Source organism: Gigantopelta aegis, chromosome 10 (assembly GCF_016097555.1).
Source record: "Gigantopelta aegis isolate Gae_Host chromosome 10, Gae_host_genome, whole genome shotgun sequence".
Lineage (NCBI taxonomy): Eukaryota > Metazoa > Mollusca > Gastropoda > Neomphalida > Peltospiridae > Gigantopelta > Gigantopelta aegis.
Window position 1 is genome coordinate 40,090,076 of NC_054708.1, and position 25,577 is coordinate 40,115,652.

Below are 25,577 nucleotides of genomic sequence, written 5' to 3' on the forward strand. Positions count from 1 at the left end.
TTCTTCTGGGAAGATAGAAATCACTTCTTCTACTTTTTCAATTCTAGATTAGGGCCTGAAAATGTAGTGGGTTTCCTCTCTAACACTATATGTCAAAATTACTAAATGTTTGACATCCAATGATTAATTAATCAGTATGCTCTAGTAGTGTCGTTAAACAAAACAAACAAACTGTTGAAGTGGCAAATTGAACTGCTATTTTCACCAATAAAGTATTTATATGTTAACAAGCATTTTTACAAAATCAGAGCTAATATATCAAAGGCCAAGGTATGTCATACACTGTGAGAATCTATGTAACAAAATGCCACTTACTGTTAATTGGGATGAGTGGTATATGTGACAGCTGTGGGTTTCTTCTCTTATTCACTAATTTTCGATACTGTTTATTTTGTCTTACACATATAGGTTTCTGTTGTGCTTGGTGGTGGATTGAAATTCTTATTAATCGACAGTTCATCAAACGGAGATTGGTGAAGAAAGTTCCTGTCTATGAACTTCTTCCTCTTGGGAGAAACATTGCTGTCAGACTACTGGGTAATTTGTGCTATCACAGTATAACTGGATCACTTAGGAGATAAACATCATCTGACGTCAGGTGATGTTTATCTCCATTCTACCTTGGCTAAAAACGTGTTCAATGTTGGAACTATTTCTAATCCGTGGAGCAAAAAGGAGTGAATTGGCTAGACATGGCCATCTTTTTGGGGTTTGGGTCAGCCTTTAAATGCTAACACACTGTTGACAATTAAATCAAAACATACGATTGTAGAACTTCGGACACATTTAATCAATGGTTACATAAGAAAATTAATGAACCAGAATAAATAAATAGAGTTACAAACTATTTTCTGTCACGGTCAGCTGATGTTTATCTCCTATAATTTGATTGTCTGCTACTGTTCTGTACACACTACATTTTGACGATAGTCACTTTTCACACCCTTGTTTTGACTTGATACTCGATAAATAAAACATATCCAACGGTAATATTTTGATATGATATATTTGACAAAAGGTACTTTTTATTTCTTTCATCTTTTAAAACTTAATATTTTGTCCAGAATTATGAAAAATTAAAAACCTGTAAATTAAAGACCTGTAAATAGTGTTGTCTGCTTGTTATAGAAATATGACAGGGGTCAAGGCTAGTAGACCAGTTTTTATTTTAATGTGGCGAAGCATTGTAATAATATAGCTAATTTTGAATTTGAATGATGTCACTTTACATCTCCTTAAAATAACCATAAATTGGGTGCATGACATTTCCGTTTTAAGAATGCTGGAAAAATTCCAATGCAAAATTGCTATTGAATTTTTTTTGTTTGAACATTACTAATGCACCTGAATATGTTTGAAGAAAATCTTGTGATTAAAAAATTGTACCTTTTACGAAATATGGATTTCAAGTGAAATTATGGTAAGATATGCTATATTTATTATGTATGACGCCAAAACAAGGGTGCGAAAAGTGACTGTCATCGACCTTAGTTACAGTTTAGTCTTGTAAAAAATACAATCTGTGTACTAACTTTCTTCTTGTTCTTCGCTTGTTCCATTGTTTTCCCTGGTTAAATATCAGAAACATTTAAGCTTGAAAGAGGATGCAGGCAAGGAAACCACAAAATGGATTACACTATCTGAATCCACTACTGGTTTAAACACTTAAGATCTCATTATATATGGAGATTATTTTAATGTAATGAAAAAAGAATATATAACAAATGTGGTTTGGAGAGATGCCTTATATAGCTGGGTACTAGTTCAACAAAACCAAACATTACAAAACACAAAGATATCCAGGGACTTAATATTTGGTATAATACGAATATATTAAAAATAATAAACCATTTTTATAGAGGAGTTTATTAACAAAGGAATTATTGTCAATAACGACTTACTTGATGAACAAGGAAACCTTTTTGAATTTGAAACTTTCACCCAAAAATATAACATAAAATTAATATTTTATATTATGCATTGCTAATGAATGCTGTAAAATCTTTTTTTAAAACATTGGATATTTAACAAAAAGGAGTTCACACACTTCACTTAATAAAAATGTAGTTATCTTTTGGATGATAGATACTGATTTGGTTAAAAACTGTATACTGGTTAACAATTAAAATTAAATATTATATTTACACCATGAAAACGCTTGAAACAAATTTATGTATTAATACTATAAAAGTTATTTTAAAAAGGAAATTTGAAATAGAGAAATACATTTATTTAAAAAATTGTGAGTATGAACAATTTAATGACTGCTGATCTTTTTATTTGTAAAAAGGAAAACAAGATACACAAATTCAGTAAAATGTCTGTCTGCTAACTGTACTCATTTTTTTTACCAGTATTTCTACTCCATCAAAAAACAAAACAAAACAAAACAACAAATCCCACTCGTTCATTTATTCTTTAATGTTTCTGCATTTTCATCTTTTTTCCTCTTCGTTTTTTTTTGGGGGGGTTTCTTTCTTTCTTTCATTCTTTCTTTCTTTCTTTTCTCCTCCGATCAAAACTTACTGAGGCATGAGTAACAAAATAAGTTGGTACATTTAAATCACTGACAATATATGTGTATATCTGTGAAAACATGTTTATGTATGTATAAATTAGATATGAGTGTATGGATATGAATATGTACGTACATGAGTATGTTACAAACACTGTAAGTCAGTGATTCAAGGCACCCCATCCGTGACATTGTCACACTGATCTAGGGTAATTGAAAAAAAAATGTTTTGGAAAATTTCTAATATTCACAAAAGCCACAATCACCTCCCCAACAAAAGACAAAAATCAAAGGAAAACTCACTCCCCTAAACAACCACTGTGCAAATGACATTATGTTAATGGGTCTGTATTTTAGTATAGTAGAAATACAAAATCCATAGCCAATTTTCTGTACATGATAAAGTATGATACATTTTACCACTTTCAGGGCATCAGGTGTGTGGACCTGTCCAGCAGTTGTGTTGAAAGTAGAGCCAGTGTTCAAGAGCAAGCGGCTCTCTACACAAACGATGATGGGACAGACGGGTATTTCACTTCAAATCATTTTACATGTTGCATACAAAAGTTAAAATATTATAAATTTCTTTTCACTATTATGGAATTTTTCTTTAAGACTTAAAGGAGGGGACAATTATATCTACAAATATAATTGTATAGTTAATTGATAAAATGGTTAAATGTGACGGCTATTATATATAATGGGCGCAACCATTTTGTACCATCCCAGTGAATACGCCCTCTGGCGAGCTGGTAGTCACATAATACCTAATGTGTCACGTCAGGAATTAGTTTTCGAATTGAACAAACAAAACATACCTGATTTTTGCGGATGCATCGCAATGTTCTGTAATAATAATAGCCATCCCAGTAAGCCAGCAACAATTATATATTATTTTTTAATACAAAATAAACCACCATTGTCAAAGTGTTGAAATAACTGTATTATGTTTTGTACTTAAATTAACCCATGTCCTGAAATAATAATCGGAGTGTTTTCTTGGTTAATTGGTCTTTTCTTTCCGTGGCCTGTACCTGTGGTTCCTGATTGGCAGGTGTATATTTAGATGGTCCCCAGACACACTAAAAAGAAGTGCCTCTTGTATTAAGATCACAGGGTATTGTGTGATAACCACACGGATATCCCTCAAATCGTAATGGACTAGCCTTCCTGCTTTATTACTGTAAGTAATTCTGTAAAACCCTTGATTAAGTAGACATTCACATCTAAAATCACAAAACTGACCAATTACGTCGTCCCAAAAGTATCACTGGGGTATCGTGAGTGGTAATTTTTGCTTGAACGTACTCTACCAATAGGCCTAATAATATGCATTTTTTCTTTGGATTTAAAAAAAAACTACAGCAATGTGTATATGTGGTTTATTTTTCAATACAAAATAAACCACCATTGTCAAAGTGTTGAAATAACTGTATTATGTTTTGTACATAAATTAACCCATGTCCTGAAATAATAATCGGAGTGTTTTCTTGGTTAATTGGTCTTTTCTGTCTGTGGCCTGTACCTGTGGTTCCTGATTGGCAGGTGTATATTTAGACGGTCCCCAGACACTGTATCTAGACACACTAAAAAGATGTGCCTCTTTTATTAAGATCACAGGGTATTGTGTGATAACCGCACGGATATCCCTCAAATCGTAATAGACATTACCAACCGCCCTGCTTTATTACTGTAAGTAATTCTGTAAAACCCTTGATTAAATAGACTTTCCTGTCTAAAATCACAAAACTGACCAATTACGTCGTCCCAAAAGTATCACTGGGGTATCGTGAGTGGTAATTTTTGCTCGAACGTACCCTACCAATAGGCCTAATAATATGCATTTTTTCTTTGGTTTTTTAAAAAACAGCAACGTGTATATGTGGTTTATTTTTCAATACAAAATAAACCACCATTGTCAAAGTGTTGAAATAACTGTATGTTTTGTACTTATATTAACCCATGTCCTGAAATAATAATCGGAGTGTTTTCTTGGTTAATTGGTCTTTTCTTTCTGTGGCCTGTACCTGTGGTTCCTGATTGGCAGGTGTATATTTAGACGGTCCCCAGACACTGTATCTAGACACACTAAAAAGATGTGCCTCTTTTATTAAGATCACAGGGTATTGTGTGATAACTGCACGGATATCCCTCAAATCGTAATGGACATTACCAACCGCCCTGCTTTATTACTGTAAGTAATTCTGTAAAACCCTTGATTAAGTAGACTTTCCCATCTAAAATCACAAAACTGACCAATTACGTCGTCCCAAAAGTATTACTGGGGTATCGTGAGTGGCAATTTTAGCTCTACCATTAGGCCTAATAATATGCATTTTTTCTTTGGTTTTTTAAAAAAGAAAAATACTATAACTTCATTTCGTTCTATTAATGCAAATTGAAATATATTTAGTTAAATAGTTTATTATACTATCAAGTCATTTATGTTTTTTTACAAGTCAGGTTGATGAAAGCGAAGCGCCTTGTCGTAAATTAGAGCGTTTGTTTACACAGTGCATAGAGGAGATGGGCGGAGCTGACGTCACTTCGTCCTCAAGCTATACCACCGGACGTCACAAAAACGAAACAAAATGGCTGCCCCCAGTTAGCAGGAATAATCATGTTTTTTATTAACTCTAAAATTATGCATTTTTCATTTGTTAGTGTCAGTATGTGTTGGTGGTCCGGGTGTGCATCTTTCCAACACATATAGCTCATGTTTGAGTTGACCCTACCTTTAAGAGTCGTTCACAATTATTAAGTTATTACATGCTAGCTGGCATACATTTTTAATTAGACAAACAATTTTTGAACAAAAATGATTCCTCTTTAAATACTTGTGCAAATGTTGATCATTGATTTATTGAAATAAATAATTTGATAAACCATTTTGTGTTTTTTAATGTTTGATTTATTGCAGAGTGATTCTGCTGATTGATACACAGGAGATGGGTGGAGATCGCATAGGACTGGGAGACGTAAGAATTTATATCCAAGTGTTTGTGCAGGAGATTATGCAGGGAGCCTAAACTGGCAAGCTAAATTTCTAGGGGTTCATGTCATGTTCCATTGGAAAATGTATTTTAAAAAACCCAATTTGCTCTGAGCAATAGTATTTATAATAAACATTATCCCCCCACCAAGCACCTGCATACATGTCTGCTATTTTATGTGAAAGTTATTCAGTGAAAAAGCCATCTGTGTTTAACTGTTTACTGTCTATGATTGATACGTCTGTGACCACTCTGTGCCAACAGACATTCTGCTATTTTATGTGAAAGTTATTCAGTGAAAAAGCCATCTGTGTTTAACTGTTTACTGTCTATGATTGATACGTCTGTGACCACTCTGTGCCAACAGACATTCTGCTATTTTATGTGAAAGTTATTCAGTGAAAAAGCCATCTGTGTTTAACTGTTTACTGTCTATGATTGATATGTCTGTGACCACTCTGTGCCAACAGACATTCTGCTATTTTATGTGAAAGTTATTCAGTGAAAAAGCCATCTGTGTTTAACTGTTTACTGTCTATGATTGATACGTCTGTGACCACTCTGTGCCAACAGACATTCTGCTATTTTATGTGAATGTTATTCAGTGAAAAAGCCATCTGTGTTCAACTGTTTACTGTCTATGATTGATACGTCTGTGACCACTCTGTGCCAACAGACATTCTGCTATTTTATGTGAAAGTTATTCAGTGAAAAAGCCATCTGTGTTTAACTGTTTACTGTCTATGATTGATACGTCTGTGACCACTCTGTGCCAACAGACATTCTGCTATTTTATGTGAATGTTATTCAGTGAAAAAGCCATCTGTGTTTAACTGTTTACTGTCTATGATTGATACGTCTGTGACCACTCTGTGCCAACAGACATTCTGCTATTTTATGTGAATGTTAGTCAGTGAAAAAGCCATCTGTGTTTAACTGTTTACTGTCTATGATTGATATGTCTGTGACCACTCTGTGCCAACAGACATTCTGCTATTTTATGTGAATGTTATTCAGTGAAAAAGCCATCTGTGTTTAACTGTTTACTGTCTATGATTGATACGTCTGTGACCACTCTGTGCCAACAGACATTCTGCTATTTTATGTGAATGTTATTCAGTGAAAAAGCCATCTGTGTTTAACTGTTTACTGTCTATGATTGATACGTCTGTGACCACTCTGTGCCAACAGACATTCTGCTATTTTATGTGAATGTTATTCAGTGAAAAAGCCATCTGTGTTCAACTGTTTACTGTCTATGATTGATACGTCTGTGACCACTCTGTGCCAACAGACATTCTGCTATTTTATGTGAATGTTATTCAGTGAAAAAGCCATCTGTGTTTAACTGTTTACTGTCTATGATTGATACGTCTGTGACCACTCTGTGCCAACAGACATTCTGCTATTTTATGTGAATGTTATTCAGTGAAAAAGCCATCTGTGTTTAACTGTTTACTGTCTATGATTGATACGTCTGTGACCACTCTGTGCCAACAGACATTCTGCTATTTTATGTGAATGTTATTCAGTGAAAAAGCCATCTGTGTTTAACTGTTTACTGTCTATGATTGATACGTCTGTGACCACTCTGTGCCAACAGACATTCTGCTATTTTATGTGAATGTTATTCAGTGAAAAAGCCATCTGTGTTTAACTGTTTACTGTCTATGATTGATACGTCTGTGACCACTCTGTGCCAACAGACATTCTGCTATTTTATGTGAATGTTATTCAGTGAAAAAGCCATCTGTGTTTAACTGTTTACTGTCTATGATTGATACGTCTGTGACCACTCTGTGCCAACAGACATTCTGCTATTTTATGTGAATGTTATTCAGTGAAAAAGCCATCTGTGTTTAACTGTTTACTGTCTATGATTGATACGTCTGTGACCACTCTGTGCCAACAGACATTCTGCTATTTTATGTGAATGTTATTCAGTGAAAAAGCCATCTGTGTTCAACTGTTTACTGTCTATGATTGATACGTCTGTGACCACTCTGTGCCAACAGACATTCTGCTATTTTATGTGAATGTTATTCAGTGAAAAAGCCATCTGTGTTTAACTGTTTACTGTCTATGATTGATGTCTGTGACCACTCTGTGCCAACAGACATTCTGCTATTTTATGTGAATGTTATTCAGTGAAAAAGCCATCTGTGTTCAACTGTTTACTGTCTATGATTGATACGTCTGTGACCACTCTGTGCCAACAGACATTCTGCTATTTTATGTGAATGTTATTCAGTGAAAAAGCCATCTGTGTTTAACTGTTTACTGTCTATGATTGATACGTCTGTGACCACTCTGTGCCAACAGACATTCTGCTATTTTATGTGAATGTTATTCAGTGAAAAAGCCATCTGTGTTCAACTGTTTACTGTCTATGATTGATACGTCTGTGACCACTCTGTGCCAACAGACATTCTGCTATTTTATGTGAATGTTATTCAGTGAAAAAGCCATCTGTGTTTAACTGTTTACTGTCTATGATTGATACGTCTGTGACCACTCTGTGCCAACAGACATTCTGCTATTTTATGTGAATGTTATTCAGTGAAAAAGCCATCTGTGTTCAACTGTTTACTGTCTATGATTGATACGTCTGTGACCACTCTGTGCCAACAGACATTCTGCTATTTTATGTGAATGTTATTCAGTGAAAAAGCCATCTGTGTTTAACTGTTTACTGTCTATGATTGATATGTCTGTGACCACTCTGTGCCAACAGACATTCTGCTATTTTATGTGAATGTTATTCAGTGAAAAAGCCATCTGTGTTTAACTGTTTACTGTCTATGATTGATATGTCTGTGACCACTCTGTGCCAACAGACATTCTGCTATTTTATGTGAATGTTAGTCAGTGAAAAAGCCATCTGTGTTTAACTGTTTACTGTCTATGATTGATATGTCTGTGACCACTCTGTGCCAACAGACATTCTGCTATTTTATGTGAATGTTATTCAGTGAAAAAGCCATCTGTGTTTAACTGTTTACTGTCTATGATTGATACGTCTGTGACCACTCTGTGCCAACAGACATTCTGCTATTTTATGTGAATGTTATTCAGTGAAAAAGCCATCTGTGTTTAACTGTTTACTGTCTATGATTGATACGTCTGTGACCACTCTGTGCCAACAGACATTCTGCTATTTTATGTGAATGTTATTCAGTGAAAAAGCCATCTGTGTTCAACTGTTTACTGTCTATGATTGATATGTCTGTGACCACTCTGTGCCAACAGACATTCTGCTATTTTATGTGAATGTTATTCAGTGAAAAAGCCATCTGTGTTTAACTGTTTACTGTCTATGATTGATACGTCTGTGACCACTCTGTGCCAACAGACATTCTGCTATTTTATGTGAATGTTAGTCAGTGAAAAAGCCATCTGTGTTTAACTGTTTACTGTCTATGATTGATACGTCTGTGACCACTCTGTGCCAACAGACATTCTGCTATTTTATGTGAATGTTATTCAGTGAAAAAGCCATCTGTGTTTAACTGTTTACTGTCTATGATTGATACGTCTGTGACCACTCTGTGCCAACAGACATTCTGCTATTTTATGTGAATGTTAGTCAGTGAAAAAGCCATCTGTGTTTAACTGTTTACTGTCTATGATTGATACGTCTGTGACCACTCTGTGCCAACAGACATTCTGCTATTTTATGTGAATGTTATTCAGTGAAAAAGCCATCTGTGTTTAACTGTTTACTGTCTATGATTGATACGTCTGTGACCACTCTGTGCCAACAGACATTCTGCTATTTTATGTGAATGTTATTCAGTGAAAAAGCCATCTGTGTTTAACTGTTTACTGTCTATGATTGATATGTCTGTGACCACTCTGTGCCAACAGACATTCTGCTATTTTATGTGAATGTTATTCAGTGAAAAAGCCATCTGTGTTCAACTGTTTACTGTCTATGATTGATACGTCTGTGACCACTCTGTGCCAACAGACATTCTGCTATTTTATGTGAATGTTATTCAGTGAAAAAGCCATCTGTGTTTAACTGTTTACTGTCTATGATTGATGTCTGTGACCACTCTGTGCCAACAGACATTCTGCTGTTTTATGTGAATGTTATTCAGTGAAAAAGCCATCTGTGTTCAACTGTTTACTGTCTATGATTGATACGTCTGTGACCACTCTGTGCCAACAGACATTCTGCTATTTTATGTGAATGTTATTCAGTGAAAAAGCCATCTGTGTTTAACTGTTTACTGTCTATGATTGATACGTCTGTGACCACTCTGTGCCAACAGACATTCTGCTATTTTATGTGAATGTTATTCAGTGAAAAAGCCATCTGTGTTCAACTGTTTACTGTCTATGATTGATACATCTGTGACCACTCTGTGCCAACAGACATTCTGCTATTTTATGTGAATGTTATTCAGTGAAAAAGCCATCTGTGTTTAACTGTTTACTGTCTATGATTGATATGTCTGTGACCACTCTGTGCCAACAGACATTCTGCTATTTTATGTGAATGTTATTCAGTGAAAAAGCCATCTGTGTTTAACTGTTTACTGTCTATGATTGATATGTCTGTGACCACTCTGTGCCAACAGACATTCTGCTATTTTATGTGAATGTTATTCAGTGAAAAAGCCATCTGTGTTCAACTGTTTACTGTCTATGATTGATACGTCTGTGACCACTCTGTGCCAACAGACATTCTGCTATTTTATGTGAATGTTATTCAGTGAAAAAGCCATCTGTGTTCAACTGTTTACTGTCTATGATTGATGCGTCTGTGACCACTCTGTGCCAACAGACATTCTGCTATTTTATGTGAATGTTATTCAGTGAAAAAGCCATCTGTGTTCAACTGTTTACTGTCTATGATTGATGCGTCTGTGACCACTCTGTGCCAACAGACATTCTGCTATTTTATGTGAATGTTATTCAGTGAAAAAGCTATCTGTGTTCAACTGTTTACTGTCTATGATTGATATGTCTGTGACCACTCTGTGCCAACAGACATTCTGCTATTTTATGTGAATGTTATTCAGTGAAAAAGCCATCTGTGTTTAACTGTTTACTGTCTATGATTGATACGTCTGTGACCACTCTGTGCCAACAGACATTCTGCTATTTTATGTGAATGTTATTCAGTGAAAAAGCCATATGTGTTTAACTGTTTACTGTCTATGATTGATACGTCTGTGACCACTCTGTGCCAACAGACATTCTGCTATTTTATGTGAATGTTATTCAGTGAAAAAGCCATCTGTGTTTAACTGTTTACTGTCTATGATTGATATGTCTGTGACCACTCTGTGCCAACAGACATTCTGCTATTTTATGTGAATGTTATTCAGTGAAAAAGCCATCTGTGTTCAACTGTTTACTGTCTATGATTGATACGTCTGTGACCACTCTGTGCCAACAGACATTCTGCTATTTTATGTGAATGTTATTCAGTGAAAAAGCCATCTGTGTTCAACTGTTTACTGTCTATGATTGATACGTCTGTGACCACTCTGTGCCAACAGACATTCTGCTATTTTATGTGAATGTTATTCAGTGAAAAAGCCATCTGTGTTTAACTGTTTACTGTCTATGATTGATACGTCTGTGACCACTCTGTGCCAACAGACATTCTGCTATTTTATGTGAATGTTATTCAGTGAAAAAGCCATCTGTGTTTAACTGTTTACTGTCTATGATTGATACGTCTGTGACCACTCTGTGCCAACAGACATTCTGCTATAGTCTTATTCAACTTACTGTGCTAGCACAACAAATATGCTATTCAACCTGAGTCATACCTACACACTGCAGAATTCTCTCCCTTGCCGGATATGCGCAATGCTATCCTTGCACGGGCTACCTGTAACTTCATTCTCAATTCTGCAGTCCACCTGTTAACACCTGTTAAGCTTTGGCAAAAAGTTTTCTTTACTTGTAATTTTGTGTTTGTTTTTTTGGTTGAACTTGACATACGGTTGGTAGTTGGGAATTCTGTGTTGAATTTACCATGTCCGACGCGAGTTCGTTGACAGCTAGGGCACGGAAAGTTTGTGCGCGAGATGGTTGTCCATTTCTTTTACGACGTAAAGACACACACGTGTTGTGTCCGGACTGTCGGTCTTGTTCTCAAGACCGTCAGTGTGAGATCTGCGCCACGTGGTCTCCTGACCAGTGGGTTCGGTTCGGTTCGCAGACTCAGGTTTCGGGTACCAGCAAAATCTTGTCGTCTGCTTCGGCAGTAGTCGGCAAGTCGGACTTAGTGGGTAGGTCCCATAAGTCTGTAGACACTTCGAAAAGTGTCCGGAAAGGGGGGAAACACAAGGGTGTTTCTTCTTCGGTCCGTGTTACGAGTACAGTTACAGATACTTCGGGAGCGCCCCCCTGGGCTCCTATTGTGACCGTGGTACGTGAGCCGTCTTCGTTAGTGACGGCGCCTTCCTCTGTTTGTGTGGCTTCGTCGCGGGCGTCGCCATCGTCGTTACGGTTACCTTTACAAACAGAAGGGGGGCAGGGTGGAGTCGTCGCGGCACCGGTTTTGACGACTTCATCGGTTACCGAGCACATGCACTCCGTTGTGCATAGGTCCACTGCTTCGTCCGCAGAGCAGGTGGCCCCGACTTTGCCTTCGATTGCTGACAGTCGCTTCGGCACCTCAGCATTCTCAAGGCCCGAGGAGAGTTCTGCCAGTTTGCTTTGAACTGAGCCAGTTGTTCCGATGCCGGGATCCGTCTCTGATGGCATCCCGACCGATGTTTACCGTTGGGTGGAGGACTCATCCCGTTTGGGTCCTCCGTTTGCATATGTTTACCCCAAGGGTCCGGTGACTTCGGTAGCAACGGACATCTCCTCACAGTTTGCACCGTCTTTGGTCCCTACCTCTTCGACTTTACTCGATAGAGGACGAGGTTCGCGCAGATACCCCTCGGTTGGGGGTACTCTGTGGCCGCAAACTCCGACCGTTCCGCACTTGGCGCAGGAACGACCGTTAGGTTTTCAGGAAACGTTGTTTCGGAGTTTTGTGGAATTTTTGAATGCTTCGCCTCATTTGGGATCATTGCTTTCGCAGACGGGACCGACGGGTGCGGCTCCCATTCCCCCCCCCCCCCCCCCCCTGGTTTTCCGCCAAAACCAGCAGAAACTGCGTCTCGACAGCAGTTTGACGATGCAGTTAGGGATTGTCGTTCGGTTCCTATTGTTTCCGTCTCGGGAGACGCTGCCCCAGGGGCGTCTCGATTAGGGGGAGGAGTCCATATCGATCTTCGGGATCCAGTGGACAGTGACCTGGCTTCAGAGGAAGCGTCGGTTGGACCGGATTCTGTCGCTGACCCAGCTCTCTCTCACTTCGGTTCGGAGGTAGAGGAGGAGTGCGATTATCCGGCGGTTCTGGCTTTTGTCAGGGACCAGGTCCGACAGGTATGCGGGGACGCTATACCTCAGGTTGAGGCCCAGCCTACATTCAAGGGTGTCTCCTTCGGGAACCGTTCTTTGAATTTGGTCACTCCTCATGAGGAGTCGGGTTTACCACTTGCACAGGAGGCGCACAGTTCACTTTGTGACATTGATGTGTTGATCACTGGCAGTGATCGTATCCTGGGAGTGGGTGTTGATGAGTACCCAACGGCACTGCCTACGGGGAAAATTCTAACGGGAGCGCGCATTTTTCGTGCCGACTCCTATGAGACGTTGGGGGCGGATTTTCTCGAACATCCGGCGGTCGTTCCCGCTAGTGTCCGAGCCGCTTGTTCCCCATCGCCGCATGTGTCATTGCCAATCGCGGATCTGGAATCGTTCGAACGGCTGGCTAAGTCGATGTTTCAGGTTAATAACCATTTAGGTACGTTCCTATTTGGCTTGGATAAGGCTGTCGAGAGCCTTCCCGCGATGGCGAAAGGCTGTTTGGAGGCTGCGTCAAAAGCCTCTAAGCATATCGCTCAGTTATCTAGCCGATTGTTTGCGAACAGTCTTTTGTTACGGCGTGACCATTACCTGGCGGGTTTGAGTGCGTCAAACGTTGCGAAGACGTTTTTTCGTACACGTTCGGTACGGGAAAATTTACTTTTCGGTCCCGATTTTAATATTGTCCTAGACAAGGATTTGTCGCGACCAGTCCCGAACACTCGACCCTCAACCTCTGGTAAACGTCGGTCCACGTTTTCGGGGTTCAAGCCTCCTCCTGTAAAAAAGGCTGCTTTTTTACAGTCGGCTCAGATCCCTAGGGTTCCTGACACTAGGAGGCAACCAGGTAACAACCCGTCTTCCGCTAAGCGAGGACGCAAACGTCGTACTGCGTTCCGTTCTCAGTCTACCAAAGGCGTTGCGCCTACGGGTGGTAAGCGGTTGGGGTGAGGGTACGTGAACGATCGGCAGTTGCTTTCGGAGGTACCGTTAGCAACCATACCCGTGGGGGGCAGGCTCCGCCATTTCCTTCGAAATTGGTGCAAGCTGCCTGGTCTCGACCCCTGGGTTCTGTCGGTCGTTCGACACGGTTACAAAATACCCTTTTCTTCGAGCCCCCCTCTTACTTCCACTCCGAGAATGCCGCCGTTACCGTCCGCGGATCGGCGCGTTTTAGTGGAGAGTATGATTGCCGAGTTTCTCGACAAAGGGGCCATCCAGAGAGTCAGTCTGGACACTCCGGGATTTTTTCTCATCTTTTCTTCGCCCGGAAGAAAAATGGGGAATGGAGACCAATCCTAAATTTGAAGCCACTGAACGTCTACGTCGATGTTCCTTCCATGAAAATGGAAACGGTTCATTCGGTCCGGAACCTGCTTCAAATTGGGGAGTGGGCTGTGTCGATCGATCTGAAAGACGCATACCTCCATGTCCCGGTGCACAAGGCATTTTGGAAGTTTCTGCGCTTCCTGTTCGACGGGAAAGCGTACGAGTTTCGTGTGCTTCCGTTCGGTTTGGCGACGAGTCCCCATGCTTTTACACGTGTGGTAAAAGCGGTGGTAGGTCATGTTCATTTGTTAGGGGTTCGAATGCTTACCTATCTGGACGATTGGTTGATCCCAGCTTCGTCGCAACAGGAGTGTCAGACCAATGTCGGGTTGGTTTTGGACACGATCCTCCAATTGGGTTTTATTCCCAATTGGGTGAAATCGGAGTTAACGCCGGCTCAGATTTTCACATATCTCGGAGTGGTCTTCGATCTTGTGGTAGCGTCGGTTCGTCCCACCGATGCGCGTATCCACAATTTCCAAACGTCGGCGCGACGTTTGATGGGGGAGCAAAGTACTACGGTACGATCTCTCCACGTGGTGTTGGGCCACCTCGAATCTCTGGCCTCATTGATCGTGCGGTTCAGACGATTCAAACGACCACTCCAGTGGCATTTGTCCCCACGGTGGGACGGTCACAATTGGGACACGATAGTGCCTCTGGGCCCATGGTTCACTCATCCGATACAGGAGTGCCTGTCGGACAAGTGCATGTCCCTATTGGTTCCGTTGCACCCCCCTGCTCCGGATCTGATCCTGTTCACGGATGCGTCGCTGCACAGGTACGGGGCGCATCTGTTGGATCAACACATTTCAGGGGTATGGAATCTCTCCGAGAGGAAGCTTCATATCAACTGTTTGGAGATGGAGGCAGTGCATCGTGCCTGTCTTCATTTCCGGTGTGTTCTTCGACACCGTCGAATTCTGTTGAGATGCGACAATACGTCGGTAGTGGCATATCTCAATCGTTGGGGTGGAACCAAATCGGAGACTTTGGGTCGCAAAGCTCTTGCGATTTTGGAATTCTGCGACCAACTAGGGACCACTCTGTGGGCGAAACACATTCCTTCATCGGTGAATGTGTTAGCAGATGCCCTCAGTCGACATACCCCTGTTCAGACGGAGTGGATGTTGAACAAAGGGGTGGTCGCAGCGGTTCTTCGGGTGTGGGGCAGTCCACAGGTGGACATGTTTGCCACACGGTTGAACAACCAATTGCCGGTGTTCGTGTCCCCGGTACCGGACACATTGGCGTTGGAGTACGACGCGTTAAGTATGGATTGGACGGGACTGGATTTTTATGCCTTCCCTCCTCCTGTCTTACTCGGCAAGGTGTTGACCAAAGTGGTCCAGGAACCTTGTCACGTGACGTTGATAGCTCCTCTGTGGGTGGCGCAGCCCTGGTTTCCACAGCTCCTGTCACTGTTAGTGGCAGTCCCGTTCCGATTACCAGTGTTGTCCGATCTACTCAGCCAGCGACTGAGTCAGACGGTGTGGCATCCGAAGCCGGAGGTCTTCCGGTTTCACGCGTGGAGGTTATCAGGGCTTCCTTGCGACGCAGAGGTTTTTCGACAAGAATTGCGCATCTCGTCTCTTCAACAAAGCGCAAATCTACCGAGTCGGTTTATCAGTGTCACTGGCGTATGTGGGTTCGTTGGGCGAACGCACGGGATTTCGATCCCTTATCGCCTACTGTCAACGATTTAGCGGAGTACTTTCTGGCGTTGGTCCAAGAAAGGAAACTTAAAGTCATGACAGTGAAAAGTCACAGAGCTGCGATTTTCACTACTCTTAAACAGTGTGGATGTCGTGACTTTTCTACCAACTTGGTGTTGCATGATTTACTTAAATCATTACAATCCACGGTTGAACGACCTTCCATTATTCCGAAATGGAATGTCTTTCTGGTGTTGCATGCTCTTAAGGGTGCGCCTTATGAGCCGTTGAGGTTTGCTAGTCTTCGTGCCTTGACGTGGAAGACTCTGTTTCTGGTTTCACTGGCAGCTTGTCGTCGGATCAGTGAGATACATGCTTTTTTGCATGACTTGGTTGATTACAATTCGGACGGGTCTGTCACTTTACGTACCGACCCTATCTTTGTTGCTAAAAACCAGTCTCCAGGGGAAGAGTTTCCACCTACTGTCATTCACAGTTTATCTCGTACACTGTCATCTGATAACTCGGATAGACTTCTTTGCCCGGTGAGAGCATTGAAGTATTATTTGCAGCGTACGAAAAACCGGCGGCAGGGTAAAAAGAGATTGTTTATTTCTTATACCATTAGGCCGGGTGATGTCACAAAAAATGCTTTGTCTCGATGGATAGCAGCTACCATCAAGCTAGCATATGAGATGGCGGGTGATCATGTGTTACGGAATTTCTCTGTTAAACCACATGAGATCCGAGCCATTTCTGCTTCCCTGAATTTTCATGACTCTTTAGATATTATAAAGGTCATGAATGCAGGGGTTTGGAAAGGACGGCACACTTTTGACCGTTTCTATTTCCGGGATATGGCGGTTGGTCCTGACGGTACGCGTAGGATCCAGACAGTCATTGCGGCTCAACACGTCGTGTCTGTGCGCAGGGCAACGGAAAGGGGTCGACCTCTTTTCCGTCCGACTGCCATCGTTTCACACTTCGGACATGTTTAACACTCCACTCTTTTCTGAGGGATGGGGTTTTTTGTAGTGTTGTCTACCGTTTCCTCTCCCTGGGGAGATGTTTTTCCTCCTTTTCATGGGGATGAGTTTTTCTTTTGGGAAGCCCCTTTTTATTCCCAAAAGTTTTTTGACTCCTTGTTACCGTATGTCGTGGTTCGTCCATGTCATTACTTCAAAGGAGCTTTTTGGGTACGGGTAAGTCCTCTATTTTCTTACCTCCTCCCATTAATGTTGAATTCACGTGCTCTAACGGTGTCATTGCACGTCCGTTATAGCATATTTGTTGTGCTAGCACAGTAAGTTGAATAAGACTATTAGAAAATTTGTTTCTAATTTTCATTATTATTCATACTTACCTAGTGCTAGCACAACAAACTATACCTCCCACCCACCCCTATGAGGCTTTCCCTCGGTGGGTGGACTTTGAACCGAGAATGAAGTTACAGGTAGCCCGTGCCTGTGTTTAACTGTTTACTGTCTATGATTGATACGTCTGTGACCACTCTGTGCCAACAGACATTCTGCTATTTTATGTGAATGTTATTCAGTGAAAAAGCCATCTGTGTTTAACTGTTTACTGTCTATGATTGATACGTCTGTGACCACTCTGTGCCAACAGACATTCTGCTATTTTATGTGAATGTTATTCAGTGAAAAAGCCATCTGTGTTTAACTGTTTACTGTCTATGATTGATACGTCTGTGACCACTCTGTGCCAACAGACATTCTGCTATTTTATGTGAATGTTATTCAGTGAAAAAGCCATCTGTGTTTAACTGTTTACTGTCTATGATTGATACGTCTGTGACCACTCTGTGCCAACAGACATTCTGCTATTTTATGTGAATGTTATTCAGTGAAAAAGCCATCTGTGTTTAACTGTTTACTGTCTATGATTGATACGTCTGTGACCACTCTGTGCCAACAGACATTCTGCTATTTTATGTGAATGTTATTCAGTGAAAAAGCCATCTGTGTTTAACTGTTTACTGTCTATGATTGATACGTCTGTGACCACTCTGTGCCAACAGACATTCTGCTATTTTATGTGAATGTTATTCAGTGAAAAAGCCATCTGTGTTTAACTGTTTACTGTCTATGATTGATACGTCTGTGACCACTCTGTGCCAACAGACATTCTGCTATTTTATGTGAATGTTATTCAGTGAAAAAGCCATCTGTGTTTAACTGTTTACTGTCTATGATTGATACGTCTGTGACCACTCTGTGCCAACAGACATTCTGCTATTTTATGTGAATGTTATTCAGTGAAAAAGCCATCTGTGTTTAACTGTTTACTGTCTATGATTGATACGTCTGTGACCACTCTGTGCCAACAGACATTCTGCTATTTTATGTGAATGTTATTCAGTGAAAAAGCCATCTGTGTTTAACTGTTTACTGTCTATGATTGATACGTCTGTGACCACTCTGTGCCAACAGACATTCTGCTATTTTATGTGAATGTTATTCAGTGAAAAAGCCATCTGTGTTTAACTGTTTACTGTCTATGATTGATACGTCTGTGACCACTCTGTGCCAACAGACATTCTGCTATTTTATGTGAATGTTATTCAGTGAAAAAGCCATCTGTGTTTAACTGTTTACTGTCTATGATTGATACGTCTGTGACCACTCTGTGCCAACAGACATTCTGCTATTTTATGTGAATGTTATTCAGTGAAAAAGCCATCTGTGTTTAACTGTTTACTGTCTATGATTGATACGTCTGTGACCACTCTGTGCCAACAGACATTCTGCTATTTTATGTGAATGTTATTCAGTGAAAAAGCCATCTGTGTTTAACTGTTTACTGTCTATGATTGATACGTCTGTGACCACTCTGTGCCAACAGACATTCTGCTATTTTATGTGAATGTTATTCAGTGAAAAAGCCATCTGTGTTTAACTGTTTACTGTCTATGATTGATACGTCTGTGACCACTCTGTGCCAACAGACATTCTGCTATTTTATGTGAATGTTATTCAGTGAAAAAGCCATCTGTGTTTAACTGTTTACTGTCTATGATTGATACGTCTGTGACCACTCTGTGCCAACAGACATTCTGCTATTTTATGTGAATGTTATTCAGTGAAAAAGCCATCTGTGTTTAACTGTTTACTGTCTATGATTGATACGTCTGTGACCACTCTGTGCCAACAGACATTCTGCTATTTTATGTGAATGTTATTCAGTGAAAAAGCCATCTGTGTTTAACTGTTTACTGTCTATGATTGATACGTCTGTGACCACTCTGTGCCAACAGACATTCTGCTATTTTATGTGAATGTTATTCAGTGAAAAAGCCATCTGTGTTTAACTGTTTACTGTCTATGATTGATACGTCTGTGACCACTCTGTGCCAACAGACATTCTGCTATTTTATGTGAATGTTATTCAGTGAAAAAGCCATCTGTGTTTAACTGTTTACTGTCTATGATTGATACGTCTGTGACCACTCTGTGCCAACAGACATTCTGCTATTTTATGTGAATGTTATTCAGTGAAAAAGCCATCTGTGTTTAACTGTTTACTGTCTATGATTGATACGTCTGTGACCACTCTGTGCCAACAGACATTCTGCTATTTTATGTGAATGTTATTCAGTGAAAAAGCCATCTGTGTTTAACTGTTTACTGTCTATGATTGATACGTCTGTGACCACTCTGTGCCAACAGACATTCTGCTATTTTATGTGAATGTTATTCAGTGAAAAAGCCATCTGTGTTTAACTGTTTACTGTCTATGATTGATACGTCTGTGACCACTCTGTGCCAACAGACATTCTGCTATTTTATGTGAATGTTATTCAGTGAAAAAGCCATCTGTGTTTAACTGTTTACTGTCTATGATTGATACGTCTGTGACCACTCTGTGCCAACAGACATTCTGCTATTTTATGTGAATGTTATTCAGTGAAAAAGCCATCTGTGTTTAACTGTTTACTGTCTATGATTGATACGTCTGTGACCACTCTGTGCCAACAGACATTCTGCTATTTTATGTGAATGTTATTCAGTGAAAAAGCCATCTGTGTTTAACTGTTTACTGTCTATGATTGATACGTCTGTGACCACTCTGTGCCAACAGACATTCTGCTATTTTATGTGAATGTTATTCAGTGAAAAAGCCATCTGTGTTTAACTGTTTACTGTCTATGATTGATACGTCTGTGACCACTCTGTGCCAACAGACATTCTGCTATTTTATGTGAATGTTATTCAGTGAAAAAGCCATCTGTGTTTAACTGTTTACTGTCTATGATTGATACGTCTGTGACCACTCTGTGCCAACAGACATTCTGCTATTTTATGTGAATGTTATTCAGTGAAAAAGCCATCTGTGTTTAACTGTTTACTGTCTATGATTGATACGTCTGTGACCACTCTGTGCCAACAGACATTCTGCTATTTTATGTGAATGTTATTCAGTGAAAAAGCCATCTGTGTTTAACTGTTTACTGTCTATGATTGATACGTCTGTGACCACTCTGTGCCAACAGACATTCTGCTATTTTATGTGAATGTTATTCAGTGAAAAAGCCATCTGTGTTTAACTGTTTACTGTCTATGATTGATACGTCTGTGACCACTCTGTGCCAACAGACATTCTGCTATTTTATGTGAATGTTATTCAGTGAAAAAGCCATCTGTGTTTAACTGTTTACTGTCTATGATTGATACGTCTGTGACCACTCTGTGCCAACAGACATTCTGCTATTTTATGTGAATGTTATTCAGTGAAAAAGCCATCTGTGTTTAACTGTTTACTGTCTATGATTGATACGTCTGTGACCACTCTGTGCCAACAGACATTCTGCTATTTTATGTGAATGTTATTCAGTGAAAAAGCCATCTGTGTTTAACTGTTTACTGTCTATGATTGATACGTCTGTGACCACTCTGTGCCAACAGACATTCTGCTATTTTATGTGAATGTTATTCAGTGAAAAAGCCATCTGTGTTTAACTGTTTACTGTCTATGATTGATACGTCTGTGACCACTCTGTGCCAACAGACATTCTGCTATTTTATGTGAATGTTATTCAGTGAAAAAGCCATCTGTGTTTAACTGTTTACTGTCTATGATTGATACGTCTGTGACCACTCTGTGCCAACAGACATTCTGCTATTTTATGTGAATGTTATTCAGTGAAAAAGCCATCTGTGTTTAACTGTTTACTGTCTATGATTGATACGTCTGTGACCACTCTGTGCCAACAGACATTCTGCTATTTTATGTGAATGTTATTCAGTGAAAAAGCCATCTGTGTTTAACTGTTTACTGTCTATGATTGATACGTCTGTGACCACTCTGTGCCAACAGACATTCTGCTATTTTATGTGAATGTTATTCAGTGAAAAAGCCATCTGTGTTTAACTGTTTACTATGATTGATACGTCTGTGACCACTCTGTGCCAACAGACATTCTGCTATTTTATGTGAATGTTATTCAGTGAAAAAGCCATCTGTGTTTAACTGTTTACTGTCTATGATTGATACGTCTGTGACCACTCTGTGCCAACAGACATTCTGCTATTTTATGTGAATGTTATTCAGTGAAAAAGCCATCTGTGTTTAACTGTTTACTGTCTATGATTGATACGTCTGTGACCACTCTGTGCCAACAGACATTCTGCTATTTTATGTGAATGTTATTCAGTGAAAAAGCCATCTGTGTTTAACTGTTTACTGTCTATGATTGATACGTCTGTGACCACTCTGTGCCAACAGACATTCTGCTATTTTATGTGAATGTTATTCAGTGAAAAAGCCATCTGTGTTTAACTGTTTACTGTCTATGATTGATACGTCTGTGACCACTCTGTGCCAACAGACATTCTGCTATTTTATGTGAATGTTATTCAGTGAAAAAGCCATCTGTGTTTAACTGTTTACTGTCTATGATTGATACGTCTGTGACCACTCTGTGCCAACAGACATTCTGCTATTTTATGTGAATGTTATTCAGTGAAAAAGCCATCTGTGTTTAACTGTTTACTGTCTATGATTGATACGTCTGTGACCACTCTGTGCCAACAGACATTCTGCTATTTTATGTGAATGTTATTCAGTGAAAAAGCCATCTGTGTTTAACTGTTTACTGTCTATGATTGATACGTCTGTGACCACTCTGTGCCAACAGACATTCTGCTATTTTATGTGAATGTTATTCAGTGAAAAAGCCATCTGTGTTTAACTGTTTACTGTCTATGATTGATACGTCTGTGACCACTCTGTGCCAACAGACATTCTGCTATTTTATGTGAATGTTATTCAGTGAAAAAGCCATCTGTGTTTAACTGTTTACTGTCTATGATTGATACGTCTGTGACCACTCTGTGCCAACAGACATTCTGCTATTTTATGTGAATGTTATTCAGTGAAAAAGCCATCTGTGTTTAACTGTTTACTGTCTATGATTGATACGTCTGTGACCACTCTGTGCCAACAGACATTCTGCTATTTTATGTGAATGTTATTCAGTGAAAAAGCCATCTGTGTTTAACTGTTTACTGTCTATGATTGATACGTCTGTGACCACTCTGTGCCAACAGACATTCTGCTATTTTATGTGAATGTTATTCAGTGAAAAAGCCATCTGTGTTTAACTGTTTACTGTCTATGATTGATACGTCTGTGACCACTCTGTGCCAACAGACATTCTGCTATTTTATGTGAATGTTATTCAGTGAAAAAGCCATCTGTGTTTAACTGTTTACTGTCTATGATTGATACGTCTGTGACCACTCTGTGCCAACAGACATTCTGCTATTTTATGTGAATGTTATTCAGTGAAAAAGCCATCTGTGTTTAACTGTTTACTGTCTATGATTGATACGTCTGTGACCACTCTGTGCCAACAGACATTCTGCTATTTTATGTGAATGTTATTCAGTGAAAAAAAGCCATCTGTGTTTAACTGTTTACTGTCTATGATTGATACGTCTGTGACCACTCTGTGCCAACAGACATTCTGCTATTTTATGTGAATGTTATTCAGTGAAAAAGCCATCTGTGTTTAACTGTTTACTGTCTATGATTGATACGTCTGTGACCACTCTGTGCCAACAGACATTCTGCTATTTTATGTGAATGTTATTCAGTGAAAAAGCCATCTGTGTTTAACTGTTTACTGTCTATGATTGATACGTCTGTGACCACTCTGTGCCAACAGACATTCTGCTATTTTATGTGAATGTTATTCAGTGAAAAAGCCATCTGTGTTTAACTGTTTACTGTCTATGATTGATACGTCTGTGACCACTCTGTGCCAACAGACATTCTGCTATTTTATGTGAATGTTATTCAGTGAAAAAGCCATCTGTGTTTAACTGTTTACTGTCTATGATTGATACGTCTGTGACCACTCTGTGCCAACAGACATTCTGCTATTTTATGTGAATGTTATTCAGTGAAAAAGCCATCTGTGTTTAACTGTTTACTGTCTATGATTGATACGTCTGTGACCACTCTGTGCCAACAGACATTCTGCTATTTTATGTGAATGTTATTCAGTGAAAAAGCCATCTGTGTTTAACTGTTTACTGTCTATGATTGATACGTCTGTGACCACTCTGTGCCAACAGACATTCTGCTATTTTATGTGAATGTTATTCAGTGAAAAAGCCATCTGTGTTTAACTGTTTACTGTCTATGATTGATACGTCTGTGACCACTCTGTGCCAACAGACATTCTGCTATTTTATGTGAATGTTATTCAGTGAAAAAGCCATCTGTGTTTAACTGTTTACTGTCTATGATTGATACGTCTGTGACCACTCTGTGCCAACAGACATTCTGCTATTTTATGTGAATGTTATTCAGTGAAAAAGCCATCTGTGTTTAACTGTTTACTGTCTATGATTGATACGTCTGTGACCACTCTGTGCCAACAGACATTCTGCTATTTTATGTGAATGTTATTCAGTGAAAAAGCCATCTGTGTTTAACTGTTTACTGTCTATGATTGATACGTCTGTGACCACTCTGTGCCAACAGACATTCTGCTATTTTATGTGAATGTTATTCAGTGAAAAAGCCATCTGTGTTTAACTGTTTACTGTCTATGATTGATACGTCTGTGACCACTCTGTGCCAACAGACATTCTGCTATTTTATGTGAATGTTATTCAGTGAAAAAGCCATCTGTGTTTAACTGTTTACTGTCTATGATTGATACGTCTGTGACCACTCTGTGCCAACAGACATTCTGCTATTTTATGTGAATGTTATTCAGTGAAAAAGCCATCTGTGTTTAACTGTTTACTGTCTATGATTGATACGTCTGTGACCACTCTGTGCCAACAGACATTCTGCTATTTTATGTGAATGTTATTCAGTGAAAAAGCCATCTGTGTTTAACTGTTTACTGTCTATGATTGATACGTCTGTGACCACTCTGTGCCAACAGACATTCTGCTATTTTATGTGAATGTTATTCAGTGAAAAAGCCATCTGTGTTTAACTGTTTACTGTCTATGATTGATACGTCTGTGACCACTCTGTGCCAACAGACATTCTGCTATTTTATGTGAATGTTATTCAGTGAAAAAGCCATCTGTGTTTAACTGTTTACTGTCTATGATTGATACGTCTGTGACCACTCTGTGCCAACAGACATTCTGCTATTTTATGTGAATGTTATTCAGTGAAAAAGCCATCTGTGTTTAACTGTTTACTGTCTATGATTGATACGTCTGTGACCACTCTGTGCCAACAGACATTCTGCTATTTTATGTGAATGTTATTCAGTGAAAAAGCCATCTGTGTTTAACTGTTTACTGTCTATGATTGATACGTCTGTGACCACTCTGTGCCAACAGACATTCTGCTATTTTATGTGAATGTTATTCAGTGAAAAAGCCATCTGTGTTTAACTGTTTACTGTCTATGATTGATACGTCTGTGACCACTCTGTGCCAACAGACATTCTGCTATTTTATGTGAATGTTATTTATCTGTGTTTAACTGTTTACTGTCTATGATTGATACGTCTGTGACCACTCTGTGCCAACAGACATTCTGCTATTTTATGTGAATGTTATTCAGTGAAAAAGCCATCTGTGTTAACTGTTTACTGTCTATGATTGATACGTCTGTGACCACTCTGTGCCAACAGACATTCTGCTATTTTATGTGAATGTTATTCAGTGAAAAAGCCATCTGTGTTTAACTGTTTACTGTCTATGATTGATACGTCTGTGACCACTCTGTGCCAACAGACATTCTGCTATTTTATGTGAATGTTATTCAGTGAAAAAGCCATCTGTGTTTAACTGTTTACTGTCTATGATTGATACGTCTGTGACCACTCTGTGCCAACAGACATTCTGCTATTTTATGTGAATGTTATTCAGTGAAAAAGCCATCTGTGTTTAACTGTTTACTGTCTATGATTGATACGTCTGTGACCACTCTGTGCCAACAGACATTCTGCTATTTTATGTGAATGTTATTCAGTGAAAAAGCCATCTGTGTTTAACTGTTTACTGTCTATGATTGATACGTCTGTGACCACTCTGTGCCAACAGACATTCTGCTATTTTATGTGAATGTTATTCAGTGAAAAAGCCATCTGTGTTTAACTGTTTACTGTCTATGATTGATACGTCTGTGACCACTCTGTGCCAACAGACATTCTGCTATTTTATGTGAATGTTATTCAGTGAAAAAGCCATCTGTGTTTAA

The 25,577-nt window shown here is 39.5% G+C and overlaps 1 protein-coding gene across 1 annotated transcript in view; it reads left to right on the forward strand.

Moving 5' to 3' along the window:
- The window catches only part of LOC121383623, a 42,873-nt gene that overhangs the window by 14,703 nt on the left and 2,593 nt on the right, over positions 1-25,577 (forward strand). Inside the window, exons 5-6 of the mRNA XM_041513716.1 lie at positions 409-537; positions 5,436-5,493. Coding sequence (XP_041369650.1) covers positions 409-537; positions 5,436-5,440 — 134 coding nt within the window. The 3' untranslated portion in view covers positions 5,441-5,493. The remainder of the gene's footprint in view (positions 1-408; positions 538-5,435; positions 5,494-25,577) is intronic.